Here is a 23,752-nt window from a genome sequence, read left to right as displayed (position 1 = left end):
AATTTAATTAATCAAAATTAAAATTATATAAAAAAAAAATTTTAAATAAAAAATAGTTTATTATACATATAAATTTATTAAATAAACATTTAAGAAAATAAAAAATGTAATTTTTTTCTTTTTCTTTTTTTACTTTTCTTTAGTTTTTTAGTTAATTTTTTTATTTTTTAATATTAAATTATAAATAATAAATAATAATCAAACATTTAAAAAAACAAATAAAAAATATAAACATTTTGTATCATCACCAATGACGATATACATAAAAAAGGCCAAACTAATGCTTAACAATTTTAAACATTTTCTATTTTCTATTAAATGTATTGGTCAGATGTAGCAAGAAAAAAGTATAATCAATAAAAGTTAGGGTCTACATATATTCCGGGCACTGTAATATTTATAAATTAAAAAAAATAGTTAAATATTATTGTGAATGAAAATATAGAAATATAATAATAAATATGATAGATAAATATATTTACTCCAAGAAAACTGAAATCGATTAGGTGAACCAAAGCTTTTATCACAAACAAAAAAAATAAATAAACTTATTTTAATTTTAATAACAAATTATATTAATTTTATTTTCAATAATTGGTAATTGGTAACTGTTAATTATACCATAGTTTTTTATTTATAATTTTTTTTTATGTTTTATAAAAAAAAATAGTATTAACTATTTATAATTTTATTGTAATACTTGTTGAAGAAGTACTACTTTGATTAACATTTTGGGCATTCTTAAGTAATTGAACTTGACCAGCAGCAATAACTTTAAAGATTAAAACATATGAACTTCTGTATTGCACAGAGATACCGTTTTGGCTCATAAAAGATAAAAGTTCTGGTGTCATATTGGTAAAAGTATCATCAACAGCAATTACAACAATATAAGAACCAACAGTTTGTTTTAAATCATTGAAACGATTAATAAAAACTTGGGAGGAGTTGGTATTTTTTCCATCGACAAATAAATCGGAAGCATTGAGTTTAACATCATATAAATTGTTTGGTGAAAAAGCAAAAGTATTTAGACCTCTACTGTTTGAATGAAGTACTAAATCATTGATTTTTAATGTACCAAAAGCATAAGGACCACCAACTGAAGTAGCAGTAATACCGAAATTTGTTGGAGTGGTAACACCATGTGAACAGCATAAGTTTTCAAGGTAACCTCCTGGTTGAATAAGAGTTCCAATTAATTTGCTATAATCAGCTGGTTTCCAACAAGCATCTCTTGAAAGAGTATTACAATCATTACGATAAACTGGAGCAAAGAAATAGGTGAAAATACCTGAATCGTAATAAGTAATACCTGAATTAAGGTTTTTGAAAGAGGTTAAAAGAGCATTTCCTTTTTTAGTTCTGAATGCATAAACTAAAATTGTTTGATAAATATAGTGATCTCCATCACATAATTGAACATGCCATTTTTGTGGCTCATCAGTAGTAATTGGAATAGTATACTTGTAAAGTGAAGTAACATCAAATGAATTATCCATTAAACTAATGACATCATCAATTTGATCTTTGAGATCATTGGTAGCTTTGAAATTTTCACCTACAAAACCTTTTAAGGTTTGAACATCAGAGGAACATTCACATTGAGTTTTGATTAACTTTGAATAAACAGTGACTGGGAAAGTTTCAAATGAAATATTATCAATTTCGGTAGCTTTTAAATAAACTTGTTTTGATTGTTTATTTTTAACTAAAACAGCTGAGTCTGGACCACATTTTTGTTGGAGATTGTTTAAAACTTCAGCATTGTTTGATACAATTTTTAAGTTTGAATAGTCAGCAGAACAAGCTTTATTTTTACAATCACATACATTTAAAATTTGTGGTTCCTATAAAAAAAAATAATTAGAATTTATTAAAAAAAACTTATTAATCATTTTTAAATATAATATTTACCATTTTTTGTTAGTTTATTTAAATATTTCTTTATTTGATTTAATAAATGATAATGAAAAAAATTAAAAAATAATTTGAATAAATAGTAAAAAAAAATTAAAAATTTACTTATTGAATCTTAGAGCGATGAGAATTTTCAAATCTATGATTTTAAATATATTTTATAATAACTTTAAAAAAAAAATGGTTTTTAGAAAATGTTATTCCATACACAAATAAATATCTTTTTCCACATTTTAGAGAAGTTAAACTAATCATTTTAACACAAAAAAAAAAAAAAAGAAAAATTTTAAAAAAATAAAAAATTAAAATTGGGTTGAAATGTTATTAAAATCAATAATAGCCCATTAAATATAAGCTATAAAAATCCGTTATAAATTTTTTTTAACCCAATAAATTTTACCCACTATCCATTATTTTCTTATTGCAAAAAAAAAAAAAAAAAACATTTTTGGGCAATTCTCGAATATAAAAGATGATAATATTTAAAATCCACCAATTGATTTATAATAATAATAAATATGTTATTATTTTATCTTTTTTCAATTTATTTTTTAAATTCGGGCTTTTCTAAAAAAAAAAAAAAAGTAATCAATGATGAATGATATTTAAAAAAAATATTTTATTTGAAATTTTTTTTTAATTTTTTTTTAATTTCTTACAGTGGTTAAAAATTACGAAAATGGATTTAAATCTCATTCTTAAAAAATATGAAATATGAATTGTTGTTTTAGATTTTATAATATCGCGCGATGTATTACACCAATTTTTTATTTTTGTGGGAAATTATAAAATGATTTTTTTTTTTTTGAAAAGCCCAAAAGTGTTTTTAAAAATCCAAAACTATTAGATTTTTAAAATGTGGTTTTCTTTTAATAAATATATGTGAGAAATTTTACTTTACCAAACAATATTTTCTAACAAAAAAAAATTAAAATTAAAAATTTGAAAAATAAAATATATTTTTTATTAATGTAAATATTATTATGACTGCCATTTGTAATTACTGATGTATTATTCCTTTGATAATGATTCTTATAACTGTTTATATTATCTTTTTGAAATTTATAAATTGATCAATTATAAATTAAATTGTAAAAAATATAAATATAATTTAAAAAAAAGGAAAAAATATTGTGAAATTAGTTTTTTTTATTTTTTTATTTAAATTTATGGCCCAAATAGCCAAAAACTATAATAATCCCCAATATTCAAACTTTCTGCAATCTAAATAACATTGAGGTGTTGACTTTCAGAAGTTGCGATATTCTTTTTACTTTTTTTTTATTAAATTAATTATAATTAATGTATTTATTAGTTAATATTTATTATATTTTTAAAATATTTAAAAAAATAAATCATTGTAAATTATAATTGCGATTTATATATGGCTCTAAATAAAAAATTTAAAGATTAAAAAAAAAAAGAATTTTATTTATAATTATTTATTTGTTTGTTTCTATTAAAGATAAAAGCTTTTCAGATATATCAATTATATTTCCTGTTAATTTTTGATTTTTAAACGTAATTGAAGAATTGTTTGTTTGTTGTAAAAATGTTGAAGCTTGAAACTGATTGGGTTGTTGAGGAATAATTGATAAAGACCTATTAATTTCTTTATTTTTCTTTTTTTCATTTTGTAAATCTAAAAATAGTTGATCTATAGCTTTACTCGTTGTTTGATTCTTTAAATTTAAACTTTTACTTGATTGGATTTGACTTTCTGAAATAAAAGAATTATTACCAAAACTATTAAATGAATTATTATTGTTATTATTATTAATATTATTAATATATTTGTTTGGTTTTGAAAATTGATTATTTGTATTAAGATCTTCTAATTTCATTTCATCACTAAATGATACTCTTTGATGTTTTGTTGGAGTTGAATTTAAAAATTGTGATTGTCTTTTTAATGGTGATTTATTAATATTATTTAATTTAGATTTTGGTTGGTGATTATTTTCAATTACTATTGAAATGATATCTTTTGATTGCTTATCCAAATTATTAAAATCTAATAAATCTTTTACTAATTGATCACTATAAAAACTTGATATAAATGGAAGTTTACCAATCTGATATGAAAATATTATTTCAAAAATTAAATGCCATGGAAAAACTATTAAATAACTACTATCTAAATTATTTAAATTAAATTTAACTAAAATTAAAAAAATAAATATTATATTTATCTAAAACTATTGATATTAAAGAGAAATTTCTTACCAAACAATTGTAAAAATTGATTAAATATTTCACCTATTTGATTTTGAATATTTAGAGTATCACCTTTATCATTCTGATGTTGAGATACCCAATTAAAACATGCACCAATAATTGAATCTATTGAATTTTTGAAATTTAAAAATTTTAAATTGCCACCTTCACTAACACCACTATCATTATTATTATTTAAACTTATCCCTATTAAAGCTTTTAATTCGTTTGGTAAATCTTTTAATAAAAGAAAGTTCTTTAAAGATTTAATTTCATTAAAAGTATTATCAGTATTCCATTCAATAGATGACAAACTTGAAAACTCTGAAATTGGCCACTGAATTGATTTTAATGCTGGATTTGTAATATAACCTATTAATTGATCTATTATTGAATTATAATAATTTATAAAAGACTGCGGTGTTATTAATTGTTGATTACTATTATTATCATTATAGTTTTTTAATAATATTGGTGATTGGAATTGTTTAAAATAATTTTTGAAAAGTGGTGAGACTTTTGATAATAACATTGCATCTAATACAGACGATAATGGCTTGATATCTGTAAAAGGGATTGGTGGAGAATTTGTAACTAAAAGTTGAAGGATATCTATAAGCTGATTATCATTATTTGAATCGATTTCGTTTAATTGAATAATTTTATAAAATTTAATAACATTTTTAAATAAATTTAAATTATTATTTATAAATTGATTTAAACTATTTAAAATCGTTTGATTATTATCATTGGTTACTAAAAATATTATTGGTATTTTTTGTGATATATCTTCTATTTGAATATTTTTTAAAATAAATAATAATTGTTTTGAATAAATTTCATTAAAATTATTTGAAATATGAAATAATATTGATGAAGTTCCTCTTAAATAACTATTATAATTATTACTATTATTATTAGGGTTATCATTGATTGTAAATCTATTAATACATATACTAATTGATCTTTTTGAAATTTCTATAATATTATTATTTTGATTTAAATATTCAATATGATATTGTTGGGTTGTACATAAATTTGTTATAAAATTATTATTATTATTATTATTATTATTATTATTATTATTATTATTATTATTATTATAAGATAATTTTTTTGAAATTATTTTTGATTCTTCTAAATTATTTGAAAAATTACAATAAAGTAATTTCCAAAATAAAGGTTTGTTTTTATGATTATTTAAATTATTTTGATTTAAACTATTATAAATGTAATATGGAATATTAATTGGTTGAATATTATTTATATTAATTGGATTTTTAACTATATTATTATCATCTAAATGATTAATTATATTTTCAATTTGATTATTTGATTCTCTTTGATTATTGTAAATATTTAGAATCTTTTGTTTTTCCAAAGTAACAATTTGTTTTTGATGTTGTAGTAATAATTCTTCATTAGGATCAAATGAGTCAAAACTTGTATATATATCTTGTATTTGTTTTTTTTGGTTTCTATAACGTATTGCTTGGAATCTCCAACATCTAAAAAAATATGCTAATAATGTGGTTTCTTTTTTCTCTTGAGGGGTTTTTTTGATCTTTTTATTTTGGACAATAGTTTGTTCCTCTTCAATTTGACTTTTTGGGAATGGTATTGTTGGACTTGAAGCTAAAGTTTGAATACTCTTTGTTAAATTTTGAGGTGAAGTAATTGGTGATTCATTAATTATTTTTGGTTTAACTTCCGATACTGGCATAGGTGAATAAAAATTTACATCAAAATCTTTTGATTTGTTTTCATAATGAACACTCATAGGAGTTTGTGGTATCTTATTGATTGCTTGTGGTGTTGAAAGTTTCATTTTAGTTGGTTCTTCTCTGCCAACCATTGGTGTAGAAGGAATTTTATTTTCATTATTCTTTACAATACCAAATGGGATTTTAAATTGTTCTTCTTGGTTAATGAGAGGTTTTGTTGGGGTTGTATTATTAAATAATGATGATGATGATAATGGTTCTATAAGTTTATCACCTTTATCTATTATTGATATTTTTTCTTTTGAAAACAATAATGACTTTGTTTGTTCTTCTGGTGAATTAATTGAAATAGATGGCATTGAAAAAATTGAATCTTTTTTTTCTGATGTGGATTTAATTTTTGAATCTTGTTCGTTAAATGAACTCGGTGGGGTTTGTATTTTTGGTGCAAAAATTGAATAACTATTGGATTGATCTTGTGAAGATGATGCATTTGAAAATATAGTTGAAGTATTTGGTTTAATAGTTGGTGAATTTGAAAATATAGATGTTGAGGATGTTTGAAATATTGAAGGTGTTTCTATTCCTGTTGTTGATGGTATTGTTGTTACTGGTTTTGTTATTGGGGTTGTTGCTGTTGGTGTTGGTATTGGTGTTACCGAAGTTGGAGTTGAGGCTGTTTGTTTAATTTTATTTATAGTAGGGGGTATTGAAGATAATTTTGAATCTGTTGTTCCAAAAACTGAATTTTTTAAATCTTTATTAAATATACTATCATTAATTTTATTAGAAACTGGAGTTATTATTGTAGGGGGTGCATTATTATTGACTTTTGGAGTTGTTGTTGTTGTTAATTTATTTAAAATTGGTGATTTATTGTTAATATTTTCAATAGGTTTTAAAGTTGATGGAATATTTGATTTGGTTGGTGTAGTAATTGTTTTAAGTGGAACTGATGTTTGGGTAATTTTTTTTATAATTTCAGTTTTATTGAAATTTATAGTTGGACCAGATAATGCAATTTCATAATAATGTTTTGAGAGTTTTGAATCTTCTTTTAAATCAACATTATCATAAATTAAGATATTTTGATATGATTGATCAAAATCTAAAAAGCATTGTTTATATTGTTCAATTGGTGGTGATTCTGGTTGATCAATAATTTGTTTAAATGTTGGTGGTGATCTTGACATAATAATTGATGATCGTTTTGGTGTAACTTCACTTGAATCGATATCTATTGAAGAATTAATGGCCACTTGATCAGATTGTAATGAAAGTGAACCAACTGAATTAATAAAATGTAAAGCTTCTCTTGGATCTGAATACATTAATAAATTTGATAAGTCAGATAATGGATAAAGTGTACTTTGAGCCCTTGGAATACGATATGAACGCATAATACGCTTAATGGCGGTTTTTCTAACAACAGTAAAATATCTATGGAGAATACACATTTGTAAAAAAGTTCCATTTAGAGCCAATTTGAAAAAACGGCTATAATTATCGGAACGATATGCTTTCCATACCTCTATAGCATATTGAATGAATGGATGATGGAAAATTTGTCTTGGAATATCAATCATGTATGAAACAAGATCATAATTGTTTTGTAAATTGTTTAAAATATAATATGCGCGAAACTCTGGTTCGTTCTTTGAAATTAATCCATTGGATGATCTATAATGGTCATTATAAAATTGTTTGATTGAAGTTAAGCAATTATTTAATTGTTCACGATTTTGAAACTGATTAAAGTCTTTATCTGGTAATTCACATAGATAATGATGTGATAAAATATGAAAACGTGTGCATCTTTCGTGAATATCGATAGAAATACCATCCTTGCTATGTTGTGAAGTTAAATCTTGTCTTATACTTCTAGTTCTATCTCTAATAAAATTTTGAATCTCTGCAAATGGAATTCCTCTTTGTTCTTCTTGATCAATAATTTCACTTGTAATATAATTCATAACTTTTAATAAAATATGAGGTGGTCTAATTTCATCAGGAGGTATTTCTGTATAATCATCTGCAACATTCCTTTTGTATTTCTTTAATAACACCAATTCACCATTTTTTGTTTTTTCTAATGTTGAAATATCACCAGACGACACTCTATGACTCTTTTCTTTCGCTGGTATAAAATCTAAACACAATCCAATTTTGTGATTTAGTTGTTGATTTGTTGGGTTTATTGATATTTCTGTGGTTGTAGTAGTTGTTTGATTTTTATTATCATTTTCAATTTTTTCCTCTTCTTCTAAATCTTCTTCGAAATTATCCAATTCTTCATTTAATTCATCTTCATTAATATCTTCACCTTCTTCTTCTTCTTCTTCTACTTCTTCTTCTTCCTCACCCTCCTCTTCTTCACCTTCAAGTTCTTCTCCATCTTGTTGAGGTTGTTCAATATGATGTTCTTCAATATTATTATTAACCGATGGTAGTAAAGTCGGATTTTTCTTTAACATAAATCTTAAATTTCTTTCTTGTGATTTTAATGCAGAATTATCATCTTTATTTAAAACTATTGCTGGAACTATATAATTATTATTATTATTATTATTATTATTATTATTATTATTATTATTATTATTATTATTAGGATAATTATTATTATTATTATTTAAAAACCCTTTGTGTGGTTTGATTAATAAAAATGAATTATGATATTTTTTCCCTTTTTTTAAAGCCTCTGATGCTTCTTCCTGTTTAAAAAAAAAATTTAATAAAATATTTCAAAAAAAAAAATATTTAAAAAAAAGGTATAAATAAAAAATATTTACATTTGTTGTATAAGTTAATGTCAATGAATAAAAATTTAATTTTTTTTTAATATTTGATATTGATACAATATTTCCAAAAGATTTAAAATGGTTTGTCATTTCTTTAATTAAATTATTTTCATTATTATTAAATTGGTTTGCTGGTATATTACCAACAAATAAAACATTGGTTTTATTATTATGAATTTGATTTGGTTTTAGATTCTTTGGTTCAAAAGGTGATGCATTTGGATTTAATGTTTTTGATGGTGGAATTACTGTCGGTATATATGATGTATTTTGAGATATATTATTATTTCCAAAAACTGATACATTATTATTTGATACAGTATTACCAAAAATACTATTATTATTATTTATACTATTCAAACTATTATTATTATTATTATTATTATCGTTATTATTACTATTATTATTATTTATAAATTTTGACCAATCCATTATAAAGAATTAATGAATTAATTTCTCTTTTTAAAAAAATGAAATAAAAAAGTGAAATTTTAAAAAAAAAAAAAAAAAAAATTTTTATTAATTTTTTATTTTTTTTTATTTTTTTTTTTTTTTTTTTTAATTTTTTTAAACAATTTTTTTAAATAAATACAACAAATATCCATACACTACTTTTTTTTTTAAACTCTTTTTTTTTCTTTTTAATTTAAATAATAGATATTAAATAAAAAAGCCAACTTAAGAAAAAAACTTTTGTAGTAGAAAAAGATTTAAAAAAAAACAAATATAATAAGAAAAAAAAAAAACAATAATCGTCAAAAATAACACAAAATCATTATGATATATAATAAAAGAAAAGAAACTATAAACAATAAAATAAATTTAAATAATAATTCAATTTTTAAAATAAATTATATACCGATTTTTAGGAATAGTTTTTAATAATTATAATAAAAATGTCACTTTTTAAAAAATTAAGTAATTTTAGTAGTAATAACAATAGTAAAGATAGTAGTAAAAAAGAGAAAGAAAAAGAAAAAGAGAAAGAAAAAGAGAAAGAAAAAGATAAGGATAAAGATAAAGATAAAGATAAAGATAGTACTATCAATATTATTAATCAAAATCAAAATAATATTGATAAAAAAAACAATTTAGTAACTGATATAAATAATTCGAATAATAGTATTAATAATAATAATAACAACAATAATAATAGCAATAGTAATAACAATAGCATTAGTAATAATATAAATAATAATAATAATAATAATAATAATAATAACTCGACAACCAATAATATCAATAGTAATTTGAATAATATGAATAATGTTAATAAAAATATTTATAATATTAATCCAAAAATTAAAACAAATTGTCAATCATGGATATTTAATTTAAAGCTTGATTTATATCAATCAATTGATGCAAAATATGGATCAAGGATATCCTTAAATATAAAGAAGAGAAAAGGCATTCAATTAAAAAAAGGTGATAGATTTTTCTTTTCAGCTATTCATAAAAATAAAACCGATACAATAATGTCCCAATCTTCAGTTATCCAAGACCCAAAAGATATATCCGAACAAACATTTGATGTAATTGTTCAATTCGAAAAGATATTTCCTGATCCAATACCTAGAAATATATTCGAAAATCAACCAATTTTATCTGATCTTGTCCAATCAAAAGGCTCTTTTACCAAAATATCAGAAACTCAATTACCATTATTTTTAGATATGATTTCAGACTATACAAAAAGAAATGCAAGGTAAGAAAATTATTATCAAAAAAAAAAAATATTTATATATACTTACTTATTTAATTTTTATTTCTCTAGCAAAAAAGAGGCAATGAATTTTTTAACAGGTATTAGTCTTGGTGAAAAGAAAGAAGTTATTTCTCAACCATCTTCAGCCCAGCAAATTGAAAATGAAATTAGTAGTGATAATAGTGACGATAATGAGCCAAAACATTTTTTAATTAAAAATAATCAAAAAGAAAATCTCGAAAGACTTTTTTTATCAAATCCAAAACCAGATGCTTTGGATGTTGATATCATCGCTTTAAAACTAAATTTACCAAACAAAACAATTCATCAATGGTTTCAAAATAAAAGAAAAAGATCTATTCGTAATGTAAACAGCCAACATAACAATGAAGATTCATATCGTTTTCGGAAATCTGACATGGAGACTCTAAATCAAAACTTTGCAGAAAACCCATCAAAAATTAAACATTTAGAAAAAGATAGTAATTCAATTGAAAGAATTAATAATTGGCTCAAACTTAAAGGATCAATTGAATCTCCAATCATAATAAATAGTGTCCTTAGTATTTCCGATGAAAACCCAACTACACCAATTAAAGAACCATTAAATTTAGATTCAAAAGATCCAACTTTATTACCATTTAAATTAGAACAAATAGATAATAATATAAATAATAATAATAATATTCCAAAAGAATTTTTAGAAATTAATGAAAAAAAAGATTATGAAATTGAAGATAAACAACTACAAAAACTACCCCAAAATTTAATTAATCAAATTCAACAAAGATCAAGCACAAATAATATTTTTATAAGAGATGATAGATCAGATATTTCAGAATTAAATATTACAGGTGATATTACAACTAAACAACAAACCATATCAAAAATCAAAAAGAAAAATACAATTGAAGAATATATTTTAAATTATTATAAAACCCCAACACCTCAAAAGATATATTTTGTTTCAGGAAATGGTTTTCCTATTTCGGTATTTTCATTAATTAAAAATGAAAAGAAAACTTCAAAAACAACTGATGAACATATAACCAATCAAAGTCAATCCCAACAATCAACAAATCAATCACAAATAAACCAACAATCTCAAATAAACTATCAACAAACCCAAACTCAAATCCAATCACAACCAACATCCTCTTCCTTAGCTCAACAACAAAATATATCATCACAACTACAACAACAACAATCATTATCACAACTTCAATCACAACTAGATAATAATTCCAAAGAAAATGATGATAATAATGAAAACAATAATATTACTAATAATAATATTATTACAAATAACAATAATAATATAACAAATAATGTTAAAGATTCACTTGTAAATTTATTAAATAATGTTTCAGGTAAAAAAGAAATTTCATATGCACATTTATTAAATTGTGATAATATTGATAATGATTTTGTTGGTGATGAAGTTGATGGAAATGGTATACCAATCAAATATGATCCTACATTTTTAGATAATTCAGAATTAAAAACTGGTAAACATAGAACTGTAATGAATTTACAATCATACAAAGTTTCTATTTTTCCATTTATTCGTAAAGGTGCAATCAAAGAAGAATTAAATGAACAATTTAGACAAAAACATCAATGGATTAATCAGCCTGGTATCACTTTATACAAAATTAGAAAGATCAAAAGGAAACTAAAGAAAATTGCAATTAAATCAGATTTAGAAATTAGTAGTTTAGGTTTATCATATGTATTATTAGAAAAACTCCTTTTAAAAAATTTAATAGAGCATTCAAATTTCGAATTAATGGCATCTGTTTGTTTATTATTGGCTGTAAAGTTTAACGATCCAAAAGCTTTAGAAGCAAATTTATCTCAATTTTTCATTCAAGTCGAAAACAGATTTAATATAACTAAAAAAGAACTTTTACAACATGAATTTCAAGTATTTTCTCAATTATCCTTTGGTTTATTTATTTCTCACCATGATGTACTTCCTCATTTAAATAGACTTAAATCAGAATCCATAGATGATGAATTATTAAATAAATATTAAACTATTTTATTATATTTTTTATTAAAAAAAAAAAAAAAAAAAAAAAATATTATTTTTACATTATTATTTTTTTTATTTTTTAATATTTATTTTTATTTTTTAATATTTATTTTTATTTTATATTTTAATCACCACGAATTTGTGAATTATTAAATAATTGTAATCTTTCAGCATATCCTGAACCAGTAAGTTTTAAGAAAACTTGTTCCAATGAAGTTTGAGAAACTGAATAATCATCCAACATGGATGAAAGATCTTGTTGAAGAGTACCAAATATTTCTGATATTTTTACTGGATTGTTTGGATCGTTAGGTAATTCGAATGAAGCAATTAAATCGTGTTCATCCAATAATGAGGCTGTTGAAAAACATTTTAATACTTGTTGAACACCTCCATCTAAATATTCTTTTTTGAATTTAACATCAATTGAATAACCTGTACCAAATTTATTTTTAACATGTTGAATTGAACCTAAACAAGTGAATTTACCATCTTTCATGATTGTAACTCTTCCACAAAGTGCTATAATATTGAAATAAATTTTTTATTATTAATAACTTTTATAAAATATAATATATATAAAGGGGAAATAACTTACCTTGACATTCTTCCATTGAATGAGTTGTGATGATAATTGAACGATCTTTACCCAATTCACTAACAACATTCCAAAGATAACGACGTACTACAGCATCACAACCAGTACTTGGTTCATCTAAAAATACAACACTTGGATTACCCAACATAGCAATAGATAATGATAACTTTCTCTTATTACCACCTGAATAACCACCACAATTACTATTTGCAATTCTCTTCATATCCATCATTTGAACAAAAGACTCGACGACAAGTGAAATTTTATCCTCTGGAATACCTTTAATACGACAATACAAAGTAATTTGTTCACGAGCTGATAATAAACTGATGAGTGCATCAAATTGTGGAACCATTGAAATTGATTTAAGAGCTTGTGAACGGTTTGTTATTAAATCAAAACCATTAATTGTAATTTCACCAGAAGTTGGGACAACATCACCACAAAGCATTGAAAGGGTAGTGGTTTTACCAGCACCATTCATTCCCAATAAACCAAAGGTTTGACCACGTGGAATACCAAGAGTACTATTATAAACTGCATTTTTATCGGGATTCTTTCCTTTACCAGGGAAAAGTTTATGAAGATTTCTAAGTTGAATGACCTCGTTTCTTGAAGCTGGTTGGAGTAATCTTTCACGTTCTAATGATACATCGGAATCTTCATCTGAAGGTGGTGGGGGTGCTGCAACATTCTTTGGATTTCTAAAGTAACCTTTAAATTCTGGTGTATAATCTAATAAAAGGATCCATGGTATCCAAACTATACAGTGAATTGCCAAAATAATAATATGAATACCACCATATTTTAATGACCAATAATTATCAATTTCATAATAACCTAATCTAATTGAACCTGGGAAACCAGAGATGATAAGGAGAACTCTACTAAAAGCATAAAGAGGTGAAAAGATATCAAAAACGATATCGACAATATCGGATGCATCTTGAAGACCTTGAGATTTTTCAATAATAACTTGAATACGAAGATTTAATGAAACAATTGTAAAGACGATACCAATAGCAAAGTGAATAGCTGCAACAGCACCAACAGTTGAACCATATGATTTGAAACGATATGATAAAAGATAAGATAATGGAATAACTGATAATACAAAGAAAATTAATGATAAAATAAAAAGACCAAATTGATCTTTATATTCATCTTTAACTACTGCTAAAATAATACATGTTATTATAAGTAAAATAAAACCAAATAAATAATCCCAAATTAAATTTGATAACCAATAAATATATTTTTTACAACCTAATTTAAAAAAAAAAATATTAATATTTTTTAAAAAAAAAAAAAACTTTAAATTTTATAAAAAAAAAAAATTCACATACCTGAAATATAGAGTAATCTTTTAATACGATTTGCACGTTCTTGTGCAATACTACCAGCAAATGAACCTGCCATTAATGAAAAACCACCCATAATAATAATTACAAAATAAACTATAGATTGAATATTCATATTTTGAGAAGCCAATTCAAAGTTTGATAAAACATGTTTAAATGGCATACTTGTAACTTGAATACCAAAATCATTATGTTTTCTTAATAAAGCATCATTTGCCAAATTGATTTGTACTGGTAATGAATGAATATAATTAAAATTATATAATGCTATATATGATACTTTGTTACCATTATTAAGTGCTGAAATTGAATTTGTGAAATTTAATGAACCTGCAGCTTCTAAATAATTTTCAACCAAATAATCTTCTAAACTTTCACTTTCTTGAATATATGTCATATTACTAAAGTATGGACTTTTATCTAATAAATTGAAATTATCCAAAGTAAATGTTTGAACAGGTACCCTATAAGATTTATAAAGATCATATGATAATTCTAATGGAGTTGTAACGTTATTATAAAATAGAGTGGCAGTGTTAACTTCTTTATAAACAACAATTGAACCAATAATAACAATAAGTGGAATAAGTAAAGATAAAAAGAATGCTTTCATATCTTTTTTAGAAGTTCTAATACGTTTAATTAAAAGACCTTTGAGTTGTTGTCTTGCTGTAATACCTTGACTTGGAATTGCAATATTTGCTTTGAGTGTATCTTCGTCAGTAACTTGGTTTTTATTCAATTCGAAACCATCTGATACCTCTGTTCCGATCTTTAAAAATACCTCTTCTAATGTTGTAACTGAAATACCATAGGTTGTAATTTGGAATGACTCTAATTGTTGATCAAAGTTTTGGAAGAAATTTGAAAACTGTGGAACACTTGAAGTTGGGAAACGATAACTTAATTCAGTACCTGCATCTGATAAAACATTGGCCTCTGGTATATAACGATGAATAAATTCTGTAACATTATCTGTATTAAAGTTTTCAACTGATTCTAATTTTTTGCTACATGTTAAAAGATAACCACAACCAAATTTATTTTTTAAATATAAACTTGAACCATCACATCTAAGTTTACCATGAGTAATAATTGCAATTCTATCACCTAAGAAATCAGCTTCATCCATGAAATGAGTTGTCAAAATAATAGTTTTACTTTTTTTATATTTAAGTAAAAAGTCCCAAACACCACGACGACTTAATGGATCCATACCTAATAATAATAATAATAATAATATTTAATAATAATAATTTTAAATTTATTAGTATAAATTTATATATATATAATTTTAATAATAATCATTACCTGAAGTAGGTTCATCTAAAAAGATAACAGAACTACGACCAATAAAAGCAATACCTAAACATAACTTTCTTTTTTGACCACCAGATAATGAACCAGCTGGAGAGTTAATTTTTTCACCCAAACCAACTTCATTAGCCATTTTAACTGCTTCACTTTTAATTTCTTTTTTAGCAACACCTTTAAGAGATGCATAAATTTTAAGATGTTCCAATACAGTTAATTGAGCCCAAATAATATCTTGTTGTGGACAACAACCTAATGATCTTCTAACTCTACCCATATTAGTTGTAATATCATTACCAAGAATTGAAGCAGTACCACGTGTTGGTTCGATTAAACCAGTTAACATACCGATTGTAGTTGATTTACCACTACCATTTGGACCTAAAAAAGCATGAATTTGGCCTTCAAACATATCCAAATATAAGTCATTCACTGCAACACGTAAACCATCACCAGTTTGAAATTCTTTTCTTAAATTTCTAATTGATACTGTAACTTTATTTTTATTTCTAACTTCTGCTGGTATCATTTCAACATCGTCATTCTGATAAGTGGATTCAATATCGAAAATATCTCTACCGCTATTAGAGCTATTCTTCCAGTATGATTTTGTAAAAAGGAAATACCACTTTTCTTTTGTGCCATATTCAGTTGGTATAACTTTATCTAAATACCAAACCAAAAACAAATAAACAAAAATATCTAAAACCAACATACCAATAACTTGTCTATAAATGAAAATTAATTAGTAAATAATAAAAAATTTTCGATTTTATATTTATTTTTTTTACTTACTTTTCTGTTATAATATAATCCCAATCGACAGTTAAAACATCAGTTAAATCTCTAACACTCATTGCATAAAATGAACATGCAATCGCAACTGGTGATAATAAACATAAAAACAATTTTACCCCAGTATTAAACTCTGTATTACCTACAAAGATACCGCAAATATTTACAACCAATATTATTACAAAAGTTAAAAGACCTGAAAATTTTGATTTATCGAAAAAGTTACTGAAAATAAAGGCCAATAACAGTAATGAAATTAAATAAAGAACTAACAATACAATTACTATGCCCCATGAAGTTGTGTGAATTACTTGTGAACCCTTCAAAATAATAATAATTACAAAATCTACTGGTAAAGCTGTAAAAAGTTGCATTACAAACCAACTTAAAAAGTATGCAAAATCATTTAACCCCATCATCTTCATACCTTCTCGAATTTTTGTTTCTTTTTCAACCAAAAGATCTGTTGTCTATAATTAATTAATTTAAAAAATTAATAATTTATTGTTGTAAAAAAAAAATAAACAATACTTACTAAACGAAAAACAAATATTAAAAGAGCAGCTGTAACAAAAGTACTACCAGCATTTTTAAATAAACCATCTCTACCATTGATCCATTTCATCCATAGTTCGGTCCATGGATCTGGGAAACGTTGTCCTGTAACATCCAAAGTGATATTAAGACCAAAATAATCGAAAATAGCTTGATCCATGGCGACTTGAATATTTGAAAAACTCTTTTTTGCATAAATTTCACTATCTAAATTTTTATCGATGATTAATGAATTATCCATAACATAGTCACTATCTAATCTTATATTATATTTGAATGGTGAGGCTACGCTTGCAACTTGACTATCGTTGAACCAAACTGCACCAAATGTATGTTTTGAATTATTTGCAAAATAAGTTTCCATTTCTTCTTTATTATTAAGCTCTAAAAAGAAATAATTTACCTCGTTCATTGTTATTTTTTTAACAATTGAAACTCTTGTTTTCATTGCAGTAATGACACCTTGTTGTTCTGCACTTAATTGACCCTCTTGATTACCATAAATAAATTTACTATTGTTATTTACACTATATGAAAAAGCATTTGCATTATATGGGTCGTAATTTGGTTTAAATGCTTGAATTAAAACTATAAAAAAAAATTCTATTAGTATTGAAAATTTTAATATTTTATTTTATTTAACAACCTACCTAAAATTGCAAATATTATCAAGACAATGATAATTGGAAATATAATTTCACATACCATAGCACAACAACTTTTCCCTCTTATCAAACGATTCTTTTTTAAGAGGGTTTTAAATTGATTATTAAATTCCCCCATTTTTTTTTTTCTTTTAAAATTAATTAAAAAAAATAAAAAAAAAGGTAAAAAATAAAAAAAATAAAAAAATAAAAAAATAAATTTATATGTTTATATATATTTATTATTATATTATTAATAAAACAAAAATAAAAATACAAAATTCTAAAAATAATTTATTATTTTTAAAAAAACTATTGATCATAATAAAAAAAAAAAATAAAAAAAAAACAGCTATTTTTAATTATAAAAATAAATTAAAAGAAATAAAAAAAAAAAATTATTAGGTTATAACGAAAAATAAAAAATAAAAAATTAAAATAAAATGATGATGACATTTTTTGGGGTAAAAGTGCTCTATAACGCAAAAAATTTTACATAAAAAAAAATAAATAAAAAAATAAAAAAAAGATTTAAGGTTTATTATTTACTTTTTTATATTAAATTATAATTCTATAAAAAAATTTAAAAAAAAAAAAAAAAAAAACATTTATTCTAATTTTATTTATAGTTTTTTATTTATTTACTTTTTTTACAATTAATTAATTTTAAAATAATTATTGCATTTTTATTTTTTTTTTTTTTTTTTTTTTAATTTTTTTTTAAATTATTTTATTTTTTTTTTTTATTATTTTTAAATTTTGTTTAAATATGTCATCTTTTAAAAATTTAAAAGAACAATTAGAAAAAAAAAGAAAAGAAGCTCAATTAAATAGCAATAGTAATACAGAAAATAATGATCAACCAAATAAAAAATATAAAACTAGAGGCGAAATTGAAAAAGAATTAAAACAAAAAAAAGAAAATGAAAAGGTAAATGCAATAATAATAATAATAAAAAAAATCTAAAAAATTACTTTAATTACTTATATTATTTATATTATTTTAGATTTTAAAAGAAAAAGAAAAAAACAAAAATAATATTGATACAGCAACAGTAACAAATAACAATGAAATAAATAATGAAAATGATATTGATACAGAAACATTTTTACCAGAAAAAGTTGTAATACAAAGATTAAGAGAAAGAGGTCAACCTATAACTTATTTCGGTGAAACACCAAAAGATAGAGCATCAAGATTAAAGAAACTAGAGGAGAATGATCCAATTGAATATACTCAAGGTGATAACGAGTTTGCTAATATTTTAAAACAAATTGAACAACAAAAGTTTAAAAAATACTCAAAGAATAATGAAAACGATAATTTAATCAATAATAGTGAAAGTGATCAAGCGACAATATATGATAAACTAAATAACAATAACAAAAAAGATAAAGAAGATGAAAATGAAGAAACCGAAGAGCAGTTGTTGGAAGAATCAAAAAAATCTAAAGAAGGTAGCATTTTATACTTTTTAAAGAAACTTTTAAATGAATGGGATAGTTTACTCGAAAATAGATCCGATGAAGAAAAGAAATCAAGACAAGGTAAAATTGCCGAGGCAACATACATTCAATGTAAAGGTCATATTCAACCATTATTCACCCATTTAAGAAATAAAACTCTACCTGATGACATATTGGAATATCTTCATCAAATTACTGAATACTGCAAAAAAAGAGAATATGTAAAAGCAAATGATGAATATTTACAAATGGCTATCGGAAATGCCCCTTGGCCCATGGGTGTAACTATGGTTGGTATTCACGAACGTTCAAGTAGAGAAAAAATTTTTTCAAATCAAGTTGCCCGTATGTTTTTAATTATATTTTATTATTAAAATTTTATATCAATTATATAAATATTAATTTTTTTTTTTTTTTTTTTTTTTTCATTTAGATGTACTTAATGATGAAGGTCAAAGAAAATATATTCAAGGTGTTAAAAGATTAATGACTTTTTGTCAACAACAATATCCAACTGATCCTTCAAAATGTGTTGGTTAACATGAATAATAAATTCTATATATAATCAAATTTTTTTTATTTTTTTATTTTTTTTTTAAAAGTGAAAAATTTATAACAAATAAATAAAATAATTATTATTTAAAATTTAAATTCAAACCAAAAAATAATCAAGAAAAAGAAAATTTTTTTTTTTTTTTTTTTTTTACCAATCCCTATAAATAATAGATAATCCTAAAAATAATTTTTATATATATTTATTTTAATAAATTTTATTTTTATAAAGACGAATAAGAAAATGTAATGTAAATTTAATAATAACCAGGGTTACCGGCTCTGGGTGCACAAATTTTTAATTTTTTTTTGTGAGTGCAGAAAAAAAATTTTGATTTTTTTTTTTTTTTTTTTTTTAAAATTTTTTTTTTTTTTGTTTTTTTTATTTTTTTTTATTTTTTTTTTATATTTTATTTTTATAATATATTATTTTTATTTTTTTTTTAATATAATATTATATTTTTTAAAAAAGATAAATTAATAAATAGATATTGGAAAATGAATTTTAAGGATATGGATTGTTCAAACGGTGTCAAAGCTGCTGAAAGCACTTTTAGACAAAAAGTAGTTTTAGCCAGAGAAATTCCATGGAATGGTTTTGCATCATCAAATTCAATCACAGCAAGCGAATACGATTTAATTTCAAAATATGACAAACACAGCGATAACGAAAAGAAAGAAAAATTCATTGGTGTATGTTTCATCATTCAATAAAATAAAATATATGGTTTATTATAGATATATCGAATTTTGGATCAATTATTTTTAATCAGTTTTTTTTTTAAAAAAAATCAATATGGAATCGTTGATACAGAATTAAAATTTTTAAAATATAATACTTATATTAAATTTTTTTTTTTTTTTAAATTTTTAGAATAGCCAAAAATATGTTAGTTTCTTTGTTAACTTTATTCATTCAACCAGTAATTCAGAAATTATTCAATATTTATTAACCCTCATTAATGAAATTATTGAAAGTAAGAAATTTATATTTTAGGTTATTGGATATACAGCAAATAAATTATTAATTTATAATAATCATAAAATTTAAAAAATTACTAACAAAAATTATTATTTATTATCTTAGTTGATCCAAGAGCTGCATCAGCTTTTTCAAGAGGTAGTACCGATCCAACTTACCCATACTCTGTCTTCTTTAGATTATTATCTCGTGATGATGCTTATATTAACCTCCACGCCAGTATTGCTCTTGCTCAAATCATGTGGTAGGTTTTTTTTTTAAAAAATAATTAATAGTAGGGGTAAACCAGAAAAAAAAACTTTTTATTAATCAATGAATTTTTTTTTTTTTTTTTTTTTTTTTTTTTTAATTAGTGCTGGTAAACCACAACAAGAAGATGTCGAAAAATTCTTTAATTGGATTCTTCAATTATTAAGAAAGAGTAACTCATCAGAAGTTGAAGTTGGTCTTATTGCTTTACAAAATCTCTTGTTAAAAGACGAATTTAGAGCTACTTTTGATAGATTAGGAGGTTCAGCTTTGTAAGTTTAAATTAATATATAAACAATGATATAATGAATATACATATTAATATTAATACATTTAAAATTTTCAATTAAAGATTATTAAATATTCTTCAAGCTCAATCATCAAATACTGCCAATATTCAATTATTATATGAAACTATTTATTCAATTTGGTTACTTACCTATAACAACGAAATTGCTGCTAAATACTCTGGTACTGGTTTAGTTTCAAAATTAGTTAATCTTATTAAAACTGTTGTCAAAGAAAAAATTGTTAGATTATCTATTTCAGTTTTAAGAAACTTATTAAACCAAGGTAACAATAACGAAGAAATGATCGACAATGGTTTTGTTCGTATGTTAAATATTTTAAATATTAAAAAATGGGGTGATGAAGATATTCCAGCCGATATTGAAGTTTTAGTTAATGGTCTCGCTAAAGATATTGATAATATGAGGTAATTATATTAATAATCATACAATAATAATTAAAATAATATTAATTTTTTTTTTTACTTTTAGTTCATTTAATAAATATAAAGCTGAAATTGTTTCAGGTGAATTAGAATGGACACCAGTTCATAAATCTGAAAGATTTTGGAAAGAAAATATTACAAAGTTCGAAGAACAAAATTATTATGTCATTAAAAGTTTACATCAAATTTTATCAAATGGTCAATCAACTCCAATCCAATTATCAATTGCTTGTCACGATCTTGGTGAATTTGTTAGACATCATCCACGTGGTAAAGCCATTATCGATTTCTTACAAATTAAACCAGCTATCATGGCTTTAATGGCCAATCCAAATGAGGAAGTTAAAAAACAAGCCTTATTCGCTTTACAAAAAATGATGTTAAATAATTGGGAATACTTAAGTCAAAATAAAAATTAATAGTATTTTTTTTTTTTAGAAAAGAAATATAATAATATAAAAAAAAACAAATAAAAAAAATAAAAATAAAATTTAAAAAATAATAATTATACTGTATCTCTATTTTATTTTTTTTTTTTTTTTTTTTTTTTTTTTTTTTTTTTTTTTAAAGAATTAAAATAAATAATAATAATAATAAAAATGAAGAGTATTTTAATTTGTTTGAATTATTACAAATTGAACCTTGACCACAAGAGAAATCACCATTGATACATGTTGATTCATAGGCACATTTTAATTGACCACATTTGGATTGTGCACATGAAAGACTACTATAAATATTTGTAACAGAAACGGTTGGACATTTAGAATTGGATAAACAATTGAAATACTTTAATTTAGCATCTTTACAACTTGGACCAATATTACTAGATTCTGTACATGAACCACTACCATTTGGTTTATTTATTGAATTACATAAACAAGTTTCACTACTAAGACAATTGCTATCTTTAGAGCAAGTGGTATTACTTCTTTTAATGGTTTCAAATTTTGTGCAGTATCCATTTGAACACTATCATAAGATAAAGAAAATTATTAATATATTTTATATATTTAATTAAAATATTATTTAAATACTTACAACTAAATTTAAACCAATATCGCAAGAATCCACAGAGTTACATGGCTTACCTTCGCCAATCGAATTTAAAAGTGTACATTTTGAAACTGATGGGCTTGAGGTTATTAAACATCTACTATTAATCTTACATTGTACATCTGAGGTACATTCAGTACCATCAGAATATTTGGTTTGACATTGTTTTTCATCATTACAAAATTGGTTAGCACCACATGTTGTTGGTGTACATTGTAACCCTGGGTACACACAAGTTGTATTTAAACATTTTAAATTTTCTGAACATTCAATATCTTTTTTACAAGTTTCTCCAGGTCTAATGTTTATGAAAAAATTATTATTGGAAAAAAAAAAAAAAAAAAAAAAAAAAGTTAATATTTTATTAAAATTTTATTTATATGTTTAATATTATTTATATATTTACCCTTTATATCTAACATTAGCACAATATTGATCATCACCAGTGTTATAACAATATAAACCATATTGACATTGACTTTGATATTTACATGTATCGTATTGTTTCAACATTGGTTCGCAAATTGGCTCTTCATATGCTATATTACAATATAAATTACCTCCACAATATCTACCTGGTTTATTACAATATTCCCCTTGATCTAAACATTGATATTGGGTACATGCATTTATTATTCCAATTGAAATTACAATTAAAAATATAATTTTCATTGTAGTAGTAGAAATATTTGATTATTATTAAAATATATTTTATTATTTATAATATAAATTTTATTGATTATATAATTTTTTTTATTTTTTTCTTAAATATTAAATGATAGAAAAATTATAATATTAATTTGTTTTTTTTTTTTTAATCAATGATGTATATTTAAATATAAAAAAAAAAAATAAAAAAAAAATAAAAAAAAAATATTATTTTTTAAATGAATATATATATTAATTTTTAATATGTATATTAAATAGTTTATATATATAATAATACCACCAAATTAAATCCGTTTTTTATATAAAAATTTATTTTGGGGGGTTTTTTTTTTATGTGTTGTATTTGTGGGTGATTGTGTGTTTGTGTGTTTG

General features: G+C 22.8%; 7 protein-coding genes across 7 annotated transcripts; 3 read left to right on the top strand and 4 right to left on the bottom strand.

Moving 5' to 3' along the window:
• Positions 1-680: 680 nt before the first annotated feature.
• On the bottom strand, positions 681-1,920 carry DICPUDRAFT_82094 (uncharacterized protein; the record flags this gene model as incomplete). Its single annotated transcript, XM_003291366.1, has 2 exons — positions 681-1,850; positions 1,918-1,920. 2 exons carry the CDS (start codon positions 1,918-1,920, stop codon positions 681-683), a joined length of 1,173 nt encoding a protein of 390 aa, XP_003291414.1.
• A 1,442-nt stretch (positions 1,921-3,362) lies between these two features.
• DICPUDRAFT_156022 (uncharacterized protein) lies at positions 3,363-9,091 on the bottom strand (the record flags this gene model as incomplete). Its single annotated transcript, XM_003291365.1, has 3 exons — positions 3,363-4,081; positions 4,147-8,572; positions 8,651-9,091. 3 exons carry the CDS (start codon positions 9,089-9,091, stop codon positions 3,363-3,365), a joined length of 5,586 nt encoding a protein of 1,861 aa, XP_003291413.1.
• A 464-nt stretch (positions 9,092-9,555) lies between these two features.
• Positions 9,556-12,405, top strand: DICPUDRAFT_156021 (uncharacterized protein; the record flags this gene model as incomplete). The annotated part of the gene is made up of 2 exons (XM_003291373.1): positions 9,556-10,367; positions 10,437-12,405. The coding sequence occupies 2 exons, from the start codon at positions 9,556-9,558 to the stop codon at positions 12,403-12,405; spliced, it is 2,781 nt and encodes a 926-aa protein (XP_003291421.1).
• Positions 12,406-12,529: 124 nt separating this feature from the next.
• Positions 12,530-17,811, bottom strand: ABCA2 (uncharacterized protein; the record flags this gene model as incomplete). The annotated part of the gene is made up of 7 exons (XM_003291364.1): positions 12,530-12,927; positions 13,004-14,269; positions 14,350-15,582; positions 15,676-16,406; positions 16,474-16,943; positions 17,009-17,616; positions 17,679-17,811. 7 exons carry the CDS (start codon positions 17,809-17,811, stop codon positions 12,530-12,532), a joined length of 4,839 nt encoding a protein of 1,612 aa, XP_003291412.1.
• Positions 17,812-18,441: 630 nt separating this feature from the next.
• DICPUDRAFT_156019 (uncharacterized protein) lies at positions 18,442-19,679 on the top strand (the record flags this gene model as incomplete). Its single annotated transcript, XM_003291372.1, has 3 exons — positions 18,442-18,603; positions 18,680-19,484; positions 19,573-19,679. 3 exons carry the CDS (start codon positions 18,442-18,444, stop codon positions 19,677-19,679), a joined length of 1,074 nt encoding a protein of 357 aa, XP_003291420.1.
• Positions 19,680-20,189: 510 nt separating this feature from the next.
• On the top strand, positions 20,190-22,074 carry DICPUDRAFT_156018 (uncharacterized protein; the record flags this gene model as incomplete). Its single annotated transcript, XM_003291371.1, has 6 exons — positions 20,190-20,384; positions 20,566-20,668; positions 20,779-20,917; positions 21,027-21,194; positions 21,275-21,637; positions 21,702-22,074. 6 exons carry the CDS (start codon positions 20,190-20,192, stop codon positions 22,072-22,074), a joined length of 1,341 nt encoding a protein of 446 aa, XP_003291419.1.
• A 145-nt stretch (positions 22,075-22,219) lies between these two features.
• Positions 22,220-23,514, bottom strand: DICPUDRAFT_99005 (uncharacterized protein; the record flags this gene model as incomplete). Its single annotated transcript, XM_003291363.1, has 3 exons — positions 23,118-23,514; positions 22,697-23,009; positions 22,220-22,627 (listed from the first exon to the last, which is right to left on the bottom strand). The coding sequence occupies exons 1-3, from the start codon at positions 23,381-23,383 to the stop codon at positions 22,220-22,222; spliced, it is 987 nt and encodes a 328-aa protein (XP_003291411.1). The 5' UTR covers positions 23,384-23,514.
• Between the last annotated feature and the right edge of the window lie 238 nt (positions 23,515-23,752).

The sequence above is a fragment of the Dictyostelium purpureum genome (genome assembly GCF_000190715.1).
Source record: "Dictyostelium purpureum unplaced genomic scaffold DICPUscaffold_275, whole genome shotgun sequence".
NCBI classification, from domain to species: Eukaryota; Evosea; class Eumycetozoa; order Dictyosteliales; family Dictyosteliaceae; genus Dictyostelium; species Dictyostelium purpureum.
Note: the sequence above shows the minus strand (reverse complement) of the source record. Positions and strands in the feature narration are given on the sequence as shown.